General features: G+C 40.4%; 1 protein-coding gene across 2 annotated transcripts in view; it reads right to left on the reverse strand.

The window, feature by feature from the left end:
• LOC309703468 (uncharacterized protein) overlaps positions 1-12,341 on the reverse strand; it is a 147,163-nt gene extending 134,822 nt beyond the window's left edge. The window contains exons 1-6 of one of the 2 annotated variants that reach the window (XM_082528302.1): positions 12,321-12,341; positions 10,704-10,762; positions 9,464-9,811; positions 2,964-3,296; positions 2,769-2,867; positions 1,760-2,080 (exon numbers count right to left, since the gene is read on the reverse strand). In XM_082528302.1, coding sequence (XP_082384428.1) covers positions 1,760-2,080; positions 2,769-2,867; positions 2,964-3,296; positions 9,464-9,811; positions 10,704-10,740 — 1,138 coding nt within the window. In that variant the 5' untranslated portion in view covers positions 10,741-10,762; positions 12,321-12,341. Of the gene's footprint in view, positions 1-1,759; positions 2,081-2,768; positions 2,868-2,963; positions 3,297-9,463; positions 9,812-10,703; positions 10,863-12,320 lie in introns of those variants that run through there. The other variant, XM_082528303.1, reaches the window with a different exon arrangement.
• Positions 12,342-12,866: the final 525 nt, after the last annotated feature.

Consider the following 12,866-nt stretch of genomic DNA (forward strand, 5'->3'; position numbering starts at 1 on the left):
AAATCTAATATTGAGTATATTAGAAAGAAGATGGTTAAAAACATTTGTATTTTGGGAAATGTAAGAGATTTATTAGATTATAAAACAATGCACATTTTATATTTTTCATTGTTTTTCTCATATTTTAGTTACTGTGTTGAAGTCTGGGGGAATACATATGAGAATACTATAAAACCTCTAAACTTATTACAGAAGAAAGTGATACGAATGATTCATAATGTTAAATATAGAGAACATACAAATAAATTATTTATAAAATCAAAATTATTAAAATTAGGAGATTTAGTGAAATTACGGACACTATTAATTATGTTTAAGGCTAAAAATAATATTTTGCCCTTTAAGTTACAGAGTATTTTTGATGTGTTCAGAGGGAGAAGATAGCAGAAGGAAATTGTATTTTAAGCATCAGTTAGCTAGGACTACACAAAGATTAATGAGTCCAACGGTTAGGGGTATACGATTGGAACTCAATTCATTATAATTTAAAGAATTGTATAAGTTTACATTGTTTTAAAAAGTGTTACATGCTTAAAACGATAACTCGATATGAAGAATGCGAATGAAATTGGAGTTCATTGAAAATGGATCCATTATAATTTTTTGTTTTATTTATTTTATTTTTATTTTCTCCTTGTTATTATGTGGAGTGGTATATTCTGATTGTAAATTTGTTGTTTGGTTTGGGTTAGGACCGGAGATAAATGTTAATGTTAGTTTGTTCCCTGATTTTTGGTGCCCACTTGTAATATAAGTTTGAATGTAGATAGGGGGCAGGGTTTAATAAGAATATTTTCTTCTTCCTGCTCCTTTTCACACATGGTTGTAGTGCTTTATTGATAGAAAGTGTGGTTGGTTTGTTTGATCTGTTGTACCAAGTGTGAAATAAATAAATAAATGAATGAATGAATGTTGAATTCTCTCACAGCTGTTCTATTCCTATGTTGTTGCAGTAAATTAATGACTAACCTCGTATTGTGGATGGATTATTTCAGTTGTTCTCCTGACTGAAGTTTGGTCCGTTTACAGCATCCTGCCATGCGATTGCATTTGTTTCCGAATTCAGAACCCTCACGGTAACTTTTATTATAATGTGTATATATTATAATATTATTACGAGGCGCACTGTGGATTTTTGAGAAAATTAAAGGAGATGTTTTTCTTTTCTGTCTCAAAGGAGCAGACACCAGGCAAGGTCGGACTGAATGAGGAGGATCCACAGCAGACTGCCACATTTGGTGCTCGGAGAAGATAGCCCTAATAATCCTTTGTTATTGCCACAGTATATAATCTGTACAGCCCGTTTCAAGATTATCCTTTCTGTGAAGCAGACCAATGGTTCACACAAAGGTACAGCGCTGTAAACTTGTAATTTCAACTGCTGAAGCAAATTAAATGTTTTTAAATGACAGATATTTTTCCTAAAGTCTTGAAAAATTTTGAACATGACAAGCAGTGATGGTAACAGGTCCTCCCCTCCTTGTTTCATGACCCAGATTTGTGATATTTCCATGTGTGTTTATGAGGAAAGTTTAACGGTTCTGGAAAAAGCATGCATGTAGTTATTTTCACTGAGATGTGAGTGCTAACAAAATAGATATATTTGAACTGACTTTAGCAGTGTGCTAGCTAAATGCTAAACCAACATTATGAGAAACTCATGAAAGTCTCATGGATGATGTGATGATGTGAACCCAGTTCATATTCTCTGAGCTTTTACAGTGACCTCTGACCTCTGACCTGTACCTACAGGACTGACCTATAACAGTGAGCACCACTTGTTTCTTCAGCAGGATCTTTCCCTCCCTGCTGTAGACGGTGCAGGTGTAGCTGTTTGTGTTCGTGGGGTATTTCAGGGTCAGACTGAAGTCTCCAGTTTTCAACAGGCCTTCATTCATCTTCGTTCGATCTGTGTAAAACTCGTCCTGTTGTTCAGGTTCATCAGGGCCATTCACATACACGTGGACCTTCCTGTCATTGTTGTCCATCCACTCCACTTTAGCATCTTTGGGGAGGTGAAGTGTGCCTTTGCAGGGCAGCTGGACAGACTCCACCCCTGAATCCACCACCACCTGGTAAACTGAGAGGACGACAAAGCACAACATGATGACATCAGCAGCAGCTGTGGTGGTCACATGACCTCCCTGTCCCCTCCTTGTCTTCTAGTCTCAGTCAGATTGTGTCTCAGTTTGTTCCTGATGTGTTCCTGACTCGTTCTTTGGTAACTAGTCTGCAGCGTCCTGTAAAGTGCTGCAGACATGTTGGATGAAGAAGAACAGACAGACTGAGCCTCCACAGTCGGCCATGTCTCACACACATGAGCACAGAAACCATGAAGATCTCATGTGTCTGAACATCTGAAGCTCTCCACCACATGACTGAGCACAACTCAAGGAGGAACATTTACTGAAGCTGCTGCAACATTTACTGTCAGCACATGTTTCCATGTCAGCTGCTGTTTACCACCACAGAAGAAGAACAGCTTGTCCACATGCAGCCTCTGTGTCAGATCAATGCAGTGAAGCACACACACTGTTTAGTAAAGTCATGTTGTGGAGCTGTTTCACTGATCAATGACTGAGTCTGAAGGAGGTTTTCTGACTTCTGGAACAAACCTGGAAGTTTCTCTTCAGCTCTCTGTATCAGCTGTTTGTAACTCTCAACTCTTTCAGCTTCTGGAACAAGTTTGTGTGAGCCGCAGTCAAGGAGCCACCAGAGGACACCTGCTAACCATCGGCATTATGGGTAGTGTAGTAGGAGACACTCACCTGACATGAAATAGTGCCGGAAATGAAATAAAAGACCTCCAGAAACCCCAAGAACAACCAGGATAATTGGGAGAGCTATGGCCCAAGATGGGAATGGCTCTGTGTAGAAAACAATAATAGACCATAATATTAAAACATCATCATAATATTATGACAACATCTACAGCACCACTGACCTTTATCTACATCTCTGACCTTTGACCTGCAGCTCTACTTTCTGTCTCAGGATGTCTTTGTCCCTGTAGATGGTGCAGATGTATCCTCCACTGTCTCTCTTTGTGGGGTTTTTCAGGGTCAGACTGAGGTCTCCAGTTCTCAGCAGGTCTTCATTCACTGTTGTTCGGTCTCTGTAAAGGCCGTCCTGGTCATTAAGTTGGTCGCCTTCGTTTGCATACATATGGACCATCATGAGTTCTGGGTCAGAGCGAGTCCACTCCACTGTGCTGTCCTCAGGCAGGTAAGGTTTTGTTTTGCAGGGCAGGATGATAGACTCTAAGCCTTCAGTCACCTTCATCTCCACCTGCTGGTCTGAGAGGACAATAAATCACAATATGAAATAGTCATCTGGGATATGAGCATTAGTGTTGCTAATCTATGTCTCTGTGGTAATACATCATCATTTGGCCTCTTTTTTCCCATTGAAAGCTAAACTGGATCTTTAACGTTAACAATTTAATCATCGTTTGATCATTTCCAGCATTAAAAAAGCCTTGATGCCATGGAAACATTGTTTAATGCACACAAAACCTTTATATTAGACACTTATAAAAGTTTTTATAATTTAAATGTAATGTATTTTAAACTATGTTTTCTTTTTTTGCAGTTTGTTTATTTTTTGACTGATCAGAAATCTCATTTTGAATTTGATGACAGCAGGATATCGCAAAAAAAACGTTGGAATAAGGGAACAAAAGCCTGTAAAAGAAATTGTTACTGAAAAGAAAAAGTCCACAGAGCAAAGGGGATGTACATACAAAGCACTAAATTGATCTAGCCCATCTAGTGGTCTATATGTAAGTACAGTGGAACCTCGACTTACGAAATAAATTCGTTCCAGAGCGTCTTTCGTAAGTCAAAATTTTCGTTAAGTCGGAGCACCTTTTTCCATCGCCTTTTGAGTGAGGCGATGCTGGCTGAAGACAAAGTTCTTGGTGGAGGAGGACCTTGCTCATATTTGTCAATAATTTCTCTCTTTGTTTCCATCGAGAGCACCTTACGCTTCTTCTTTTCACTCGAATCACTTGCAGAAAGTTTTTTCGGCCCCATTATGAATGAACGGTAGGCTAATTGCATATGAGAAGCACACGAAATAGCGCACTGCAACAACGATACGTCTTTCATATGGAACAGCAAAACGCAAGTACAAAAGCCAAGGGGTTATCACATGATTCGGAAGGCATTGTGGGAATTCTGGTCTCTGCCAGCGGATTTCGTTATGCGGGCATTTTGCCGTACCATGGGCAGAAATACTGCCATTAAGAGCCTTCGTAACTTGAATTCTTCGTTAAATGGGGTCTTCGTAAGGCGGGGCTCCACTGGATGAGAATTTTATATCTAATTATAAAATCAACTGTAAAGCAGATAAATAAAAAGCGCTTCACTGTTGCTTGCTACAATGCATTGGGAGCCTGGCTGCAGCATTTTGTATCACTTAGAGATATAAATAAAGCTTTTTTTCTAAGCTTGTAAACTAGACATTACAGTAATCCACCACAATGACACAAATGCATGAATACATTTATGCATTTACGTACAGGAGACTATTAGAATTTAGAAATGTTCTGGACTGGACTCATAACTCAGACGCCCTCTACAGGAAAGGGCAGAGCAGGCTGTACCTGCTGCGGAGACTCAGGTCATTTGGAGTGGAGGGCCCACTCCTGAAGACCTTCTATGACTCTGTGGTGGCTTCTGCTATCTTTTATGGTGTGGTCTGCTGGGGCGGCAGCATCTCTGCTGGGGACAGGAAGAGACTGAACAGGGTGATCCGAAGGGCCAGCTCTGTTCTAGGATGCCCTCTGGACCCAGTGGAGGTGGTGAGTGACAGGAGAATGGCGGCTAAGCTGTCATCCCTGTTGGACAACGTCTCCCACCCCATGCAGCAGACTGTGACAGCACTGAGCAGCTCCTTCAGTGGGAGACTGCGGCACCCACGGTGTGGGACGGAGAGATTTCGCAGGTCTTTCCTCCCCACTGCTGTCAGACTCCACAACAAAGACTTTAACTGAACAAACACACACATCCACACATGTGCAATAATACTAAGTGCAATAATCTTTTCTGGCATCGTTGTATTTTTACTCAGTTGTATATAGCATTCGTATTCTATTTTTATCTTATTGTATATTTTTATTCTATTTTATTCTACTGTATATAGTATTTTATTTTATTCTATTCTGTACAGCTGTGTACTGTATTTATTCTTATTGTATTCTAATTTTTGCCTCATAACTTTTGCACTGTCCACTTCCTGCTGTGACAAAACAAATTTCCCACGTGTGGGACTAATAAAGGTTATCTTATCTTATCTTAAAGGAACGTCAAAGAGATTTTACATATACAGCGGGGAAAATAAGTATTTGACACATCAGCATTTTTATCAGTAAGGGGATTTCCAAGTGGACCATTGACACAACATTTCCACCAGATGTTGCCATCAAGCCAAATATTGACGTCATACAAACAAATCAGAACATATAAGTATACAAGTTAAACCACAATAAATAAAGTGAAATGACACAGGGAATAAGTATTGAATACATGGAGATAACAAGGGGCAAAATGACATAGAAAGCCAGGAGATCACCTGAAACCTGTCAGTATTGATAGAGAAATCCTGTCCCCTATCAGTACTAATTGATATCAGCTGCTTTAGTCCTAATTGATGGCCTATAAAGGCTCCTCATTACCCAGAAGGCACACAGGAAAGACTTCATGATGGGTAAAAGCAAAGAACTCTCTCAAGATCTTCGTAATCTTATCGTTGAAAAGCATTTTGATGGGAATGGTTATAGGTGCATTTCCAGAATGCTGAATGTTCCTGTGAGCACTGTGGGGGCCATTATCCGGAAATGGAAAGTGCATCAGTTCACCATAAACCTGCCACGATCAGGTGCTCCACGCAAGATCCCTGTCCGAGGAGTCCAAAGAATAATCAGGAGGGTTCTCCAAGAGCCAAGAACCACTCGGACAGAACTTCAGGAAGACCTTGCATCAGCAGGTACTGTTGTTTCAAAGAAAACTATAAGCAATGCACTGAACCGCCATGGCATCCATGCACGCTCACCACGCAAGACTCCATTGCTGAACAAAAAGCATGTCAAGGCTCGGTTAAAATTTGCGCAACAGCATTTGGAGAAGCCTGTGGATTATTGGACGACTATAGTATGGTCAGATGAAAGCAAAATTGAACTTTTTGGCAGTCATTCTACACACCATGTTTGGAGAAGAAATGGCACTGCTCACCACCCCAAGAACACCATACCAACAGTCAAGTTTGGGGGTGGAAGCATCATGGTTTGGGGCTGCTTTTCAGCAAGGGGTACTGGCAGACTTCATATTATTGAAGGCAGGATGAATGGAGAGATGTACCGGGACATTCTGGATAAAAATCTGCTGCCATCTACCAGGAAGCTAAAAATGAAAAGAGGGTGGACATTTCAGCAAGACAATGATCCCAAACACAAGGCCAAGGAAACAATGAAGTGGTTTCAAAGAAAGAAAATCAAGTTGCTTGAATGGCCCAGTCAATCACCTGACCTAAATCCCATAGAAAATCTATGGAGAGAACTGAAGATTAAAGTTCATAAAAGAGGCCCAAGGAACCTTCAAGATTTAAAGACCGTTTGTGTGGAAGAATGGGCCAGAATCACTCCTGAGCAATGCAGACGACTGGTCTATCCATACAAGAGGCGTCTAGAAGCTGTAATCACCAACAAAGGCTTTTCTACAAAGTATTGAATAAAGTGTGTTCAATACTTATTCCCTGTGTCATTTCACTTTATTTATTATGGTTTAACTTGTATACTTATATGTTCTGATTTGATTGTATGACTTCAATATTTGGCTTGATGGCAACATCTGGTGGAAATGTTGTGTCAATAGTCCACTTGGAAATCCCCTTACTGATAAAATGCTGATGTGTCAAATACTTATTTTCCCCGCTGTAAGTCAAGAATCAAATACAGAAAGATTACAAACACTGGACAGAAATCCTTTGACTGATTCTTAAAAGCATTTATGGAGAAGCTGTAGTCATAGTCTGAGTCTTGTGTGAATATAAAAAAAAAGTTTATTAGTAGAGAGCAGTTATCAGGGACACAGAGTGGACTGTGGAGGATAGTCTATCCAGCTGTCGAGGCTTAAAAGACAGACACAGTTGGGTGTCATCAGCATAGAATTGATATCATTTAATGACATCAGCTAAATAAAGGATATCAAATTAAAATAATGGACCCAGAATTGAGCCTTGCACTACCCCACAGATTAGAGCAGCAGTGTCAGAGGAGGGTTTGCTTACCCTGAGACAAAAAGTCTTTCTAGACGAGTAGGAGGAACCTTCCTCCTACTGTGCTGAACCAGAGATACCAGCCAGCATCTTAAGCATTAAATAAAATATTATAGTCAACGGAATCAAAGGGACTTCCACCCACCAAGGAAGCTAACATTGCTGATGACAGCAGGACATCCTCAAGCAGACCCAGTGTAACCGTAACCTGCTGTTTGGAAGCATCCCACATTCCAGACAAGTTTTAACAAAAGCTGGTTAAATACAGTGTACCAAAGAACTCAGCACTTGTTAGCTTGTCTTTACTAAATGAATTCTTGAGTTTCACTGGGAGCCAGTATTTACTAGAAAAGGCTTCAGCAAGTGGTGAAAAACCTCAACATTTCTGAAGAGTGTTACACAGTTTTGACAACTAAATACGGTCATCAGAAAATATAAAATATTATGTATTTATGTATCCTCGGGGGGGTGGCTGTGGCTCAGGTGGTAGAGCAGATCAGCTACTGATCGGAAGGTTGGTGGTTTGATCCTTGGCTTCCCCAGTCTGCATGCCAAACATCCTTGGGCAAGATACTAACCCCAAGTTGCCCTCGGATGCATTCATCGGAATATGAATGTGTGTGAATGTAGTTTAGTTTGCACTTGAGTTTAGAAGTGCTTGTATGAGTGGGTGAATGAGGCATGTTGTATAGAGCGCTTTGAGTACTCCGGGAGAGTAGAAAAGCGTTATATAAGAATCAGTCCACTCTGCTATTGTGGCTAGGGATGGGTGTCGATTTCTATAATCGTTTAGATTCTGATTCATAAGGTCTCAATTTGATTTGATCCTCGATTCAGTTCAATTTTGACTCAGACAGTGAGAAATCTTATAATTCTGATCATTTATCAGTACATTTCCATATTTTTATATCTATATATAAAAACAAAGCTGACACTTGTGAGACTTCAGAGGTGTGCGCATCACAGCGGATGCCTTTGTGTCAAAGTGAAAATAAAACACAGAAAAATCTTTTTGCCTAGCTTTTTATATTACCTTATAATATTTTGCAGTAGATCAAAAATGAAAGAAAACCATGAATCAACATATTAAGTGACTGACAGAGAGCCATCCAGGAAGTGTGATTCTATTGTGGTGGAAGTAAAACGGCAAAAGTAAGAGGGAATTAAAGACGATGTTTATCAAATGTGAAGCTTAGTTTTGATCTACTTTTGCTGCTGGTTCAGTAAATTTTGGTCAGAGAGTGACAAAACCTGCAGCTTCAGAATCAGTGAGATCTCGCCTTTTAGTCCTGATGGCGTGTCTGTGTATGTGCCGTCGAGTGAAATGGTCTGTGCTTTGTGTTTAGGTGTTTGTGTGGAATCAATGTACCTGCTCTCATTTGGTGTTTTGTGTTTGGTGGTTGTTAAAATAGTTTTGTGAGCTTTAACCTGAGATTCAGGTGTTCCTGGCAAAATACATTTATATTTAAAAATCAATTCAGGATTTAATGAATCAATATCGCTTTATTCAAGCTAAAATCGTACCTTAGTTGTGGCTTCCATGGAGCTTAGATCTAAAATGTTGGTCTTCGTTTATAACAGAATTGCCAAAACACTCTTTGTTAGGCCTGCGCTCACAGGCCTCACTGATTCAGAGACTTATCCCCATGAACGAAGCAAGACAACCAGAGATTGATGGGTTTTAACTTGCAAGGGAAGCCGGTCGGATCAGTTGTCTGGGATCTCACCTGATCCCACACAACGCCAAAGAACCAGCGTCCCCTTGCAGCCTTTATTCAGTCAACACACAACCCCATTGTAAAACCCATATGGTGTGTCATAAAGGTTAAAGGGACTGTGTGTGTGTGTGCATGCTCATCCGAGCATCTGAGTCATCTCACCCCTCCTGTATACGGTTTAACCCCTTTAACGATCTCTCATATACCGGTGCAGGTGAGACAATCTTATGTGCCTGCAGTTAAACACTAATGGCTAAACCTCCTCCACCATCGTACATGTATGGTAGAAACAGAAAAATATCTAAACATGCAGTTTAAGAAAACTGCATGTCATTGTTGTGTTTAAGACAAATTTAAACACAACAATGGCAACTTTTAACCAAATCAATCTAACCTGTTTAACGTCTGATCTGTCCACAGTACTGACTCCTGAGCTGTATAAAGAGCAGGTGTTGGTGTTTCTTGCTGACCTTTGACCTGTAGCTGTATAACTGTCAGTGTCAGCTCTTCTCTTCCAAAACTGATGGAGCAGGTGTAGTTGCCGCTGTCGGTCAGTTGTGGTTTTCTCAGAGTGAGGCTGAAGTCTAAAGTGTGCAGAGCATCACGCCTCATTGATGTGCGCCTGCTGTAACGCTGGTTTTGCCCTCTAAGGTCATCTCTTCCTTCTCGCTGTAGGTGGACAGAGTTGGGATGAAGATCATTGCGCATCCACATCATTGTGGGGTCCTCGGGTGTAATACCTGAGTATTGACAGGGCAGCAGGACAGATCTTTCCCCCTCATTCACCTCCACCACCACAGCCAGGGCATGCTGGGAAACTGAAGACACATAAACAGACATAGAAATTAACCGCATGCTGTGGGTTTGTCTCAGATACCTCAGGTGACAAATTAATTTAAGAAACCCAAGACATGTGTTTGAATATTGAAACGTTGACTCTTGACAACACAATAGTAAGCTGGTTTGACACAGATGTTGTAGATACATTTATTGTACATACAAGTGTTTCCTTCACCACTTAATGTGCCTGTGAATATGTTGGAGCGTTATCTTGTGACAAGTTTAATAACTGCTGTTCCAGTAAAGCAACATTACAAAAATTATTCTGATGCAGGTCCTTAATGTGACAGCAGTGGAACAGCTGTCAGTTCAGCCTTTATCTTCATCTTTTATACTGTGATGTTTTCCTGTTACTGTTACACACAACACTGTACCTTCTTGTACATGACACTCAATATGAATAAACTGCAGGCTGCTCAGCCACTCCGCCTGAGGATAACCACCGTAGTAGAATCAGTTTAAACAAGTCTACACCATGTATACACACACACACACACACACACACACACACACACACACACACACACACACACACACACACACAGTGAGTAGTTGGCACTCCTGCAGAGGTATGTCAGAAATGTTCATCCTTGGCTCTCAGTGCCTACAGACTTGTACGGTGACTGCAATGAACGCCTGTTTGTAAGACGAGGACTGAACCACCGTACAAACAAAGGGATTTAGTGTAAAACTATTTTAGGATGTTGTTCAGCGTCTCAATGATGGAAAAGCACAACCTTTGACTACAGTCTTTCATATTTTTACAAACAAAGCTTCTTTCCTCACTATTCAAGTTACTTGTTTGTAATACAGCTCCATAAGTTTTACACACAATCGGCATTTAAACAGTATTTAAAGTGTGTATCTTACTGTTGATGAGGAGCAGCAACACCAGCAGCATCTTCATCCCCCTGTAAACAAAAATCCAACTGGCAGAATTAACCGACACGGATGGATCAGAATCAGTGAGACATTTATCTCCAAATACTGGCACATAAATAAAAGTTTGCTTTTGGTTCCTTCAAGACTCTGTTCCAGAAAACAGGTTCAACAGCATCTGAGTCCAAGTTTTACCTTGAAGTCGGTTATAAAAAAAATGTGCACAGCAATGAGGAAATAAAAATAAAAAGCAGCCTCTCTGAACACAATAACATGCAAATATGAATGTGTGTAGCACTGCATCATTATATGGATATATCTATCTATCTATCTCTCTCTCTCTCTCTCTCTCTCTCTCTCTCTATATATATATATATATATATATATATATATATATATATATATATATATATATATATATATATATATATATATATATATATATATTAGGGGTGCAACGATACACAAAATTCACGGTTCGGTTCGGTTCGATACTTTGGTGTCACGGTTCGATATTTTTTCGATACAAAAAAATGTTCATGCCTTTTTAATTTGTCATTTATTAAAATTATAAATATATATTTTAACTCAAAAGTACCGTTTTTAAATTTAACCCTAACCCTTGTGCGTGTTTTTTATTTTGACAGCGAATGCGCACCACTTATGTGCACCCCTGGTTATATAGCTCATCATATCGCAGCCACAGAAATTCTTTTGTCCATGAAACCATAAAGCTGCACTTTCTTTTTGCCTTATAGTCTGATTTGTCATAACTTCTCCGTTTTGTGGTAAGCTTTTCTTTGGCTGTCACTTCTTCACCCTGACCTGTCTTATTTGGCTCAGCAGAACTGAAATATATATCCTGCTGCTTTTACACACACACTCACATAAGCTCAGCGATTCTCTGCGCGATCAACCTCTCACATGTTTAAGCTGCGGGAGATTTCACTTGTCATGTTTGCATAGTAAGCTAACGATTGATAAGACGATGTCAGAGGAATTGGTGCGCAAATTATCATCACTCACCAATCAGTGCTGTCGCTCTCTATACGCAGTTCGCGTGATTGCAAAGTGAAAGCAAAAAAACAAGCGCAAATTCAAACACGATGTCAATATGTCACATATTGACAGTGGCTCACCGATGACAATGACATAATTACCCAGCTACATTTCTGAAAGAATGCAAAATCATTGACATATATTTTTCCTTCCTACAATAGCCCGACGGGCAGGGCAGAGATAGATTTTGGTAGCCCGACTGAAAAAATCGCTAGCCCCAGGACGTCCGGCTAGCAATATTGCGAGCCCTGTATCTGATTGAGGAATCGCTCATCTTTGTCCTTGCACTAGGATAATGTCGGCGTAAATGTGCAGTCATATTCGTTGTGTTCCCACTAGTGCTTTCAGGTTAATCTCGTTGAAATGACCTTAACGCCACAACACGGCAAATCTCCGTTAACGAGCTACCGCCGATCACCCCGTGCATGGGGCTAGACGGCCAACACGTTAACGAGCTAACTGAGCTAACACACTAGCTCCCACCCATGTAATTGAGCATTGCATGGCACATCCAACATACTGTTTTACTTTAGTCCATGACTCGCTTACCTTCAGGGTCATACAGTGGGGCAAAAAAGTATTTAGTCAGCCACCGATTGTGCAAGTTCCCCCACTTAAAATGATGACAGAGGTCAGTAATTTGCACCAGAGGTACACTTCAACTGTGAGAGACAGAATGTGAAAAAAAAATCCATGAATCCACATGGTAGGATTTGTAAAGAATTTATTCGTAAATCAGGGTGGAAAATAAGTATTTGGTCACCTCAAACATGGAAAATCTCTGGCTCTCACAGACCTGTGACGTCTTCTGTAAGACGCTTTTCTGTCCCCCACTCGTTACCTGTATGAATGGCACCTGTTTGAACTCATCATCTGTATAAAAGACACCTGTCCACAGCCTCAAACAGTCAGACTCCAAACTCCGCCATGGCCAAGACCAAAGAGCTTTCGAAGGACACCAGGAAAAGTATTGTAGACCTGCACCAGACTGGGAAGAGTGAATCTACAATAGGCAAGCAGCTTGGTGTGAAAAAATCAACTGTGGGAGCAATCATCAGAAAATGGAAGACATACAAGACCACTGATAATCTCCCT

The sequence above is a fragment of the Aulonocara stuartgranti genome (assembly GCF_965226115.1).
Source record: "Aulonocara stuartgranti genome assembly, chromosome: 3".
NCBI lineage: Eukaryota > Metazoa > Chordata > Actinopteri > Cichliformes > Cichlidae > Aulonocara > Aulonocara stuartgranti.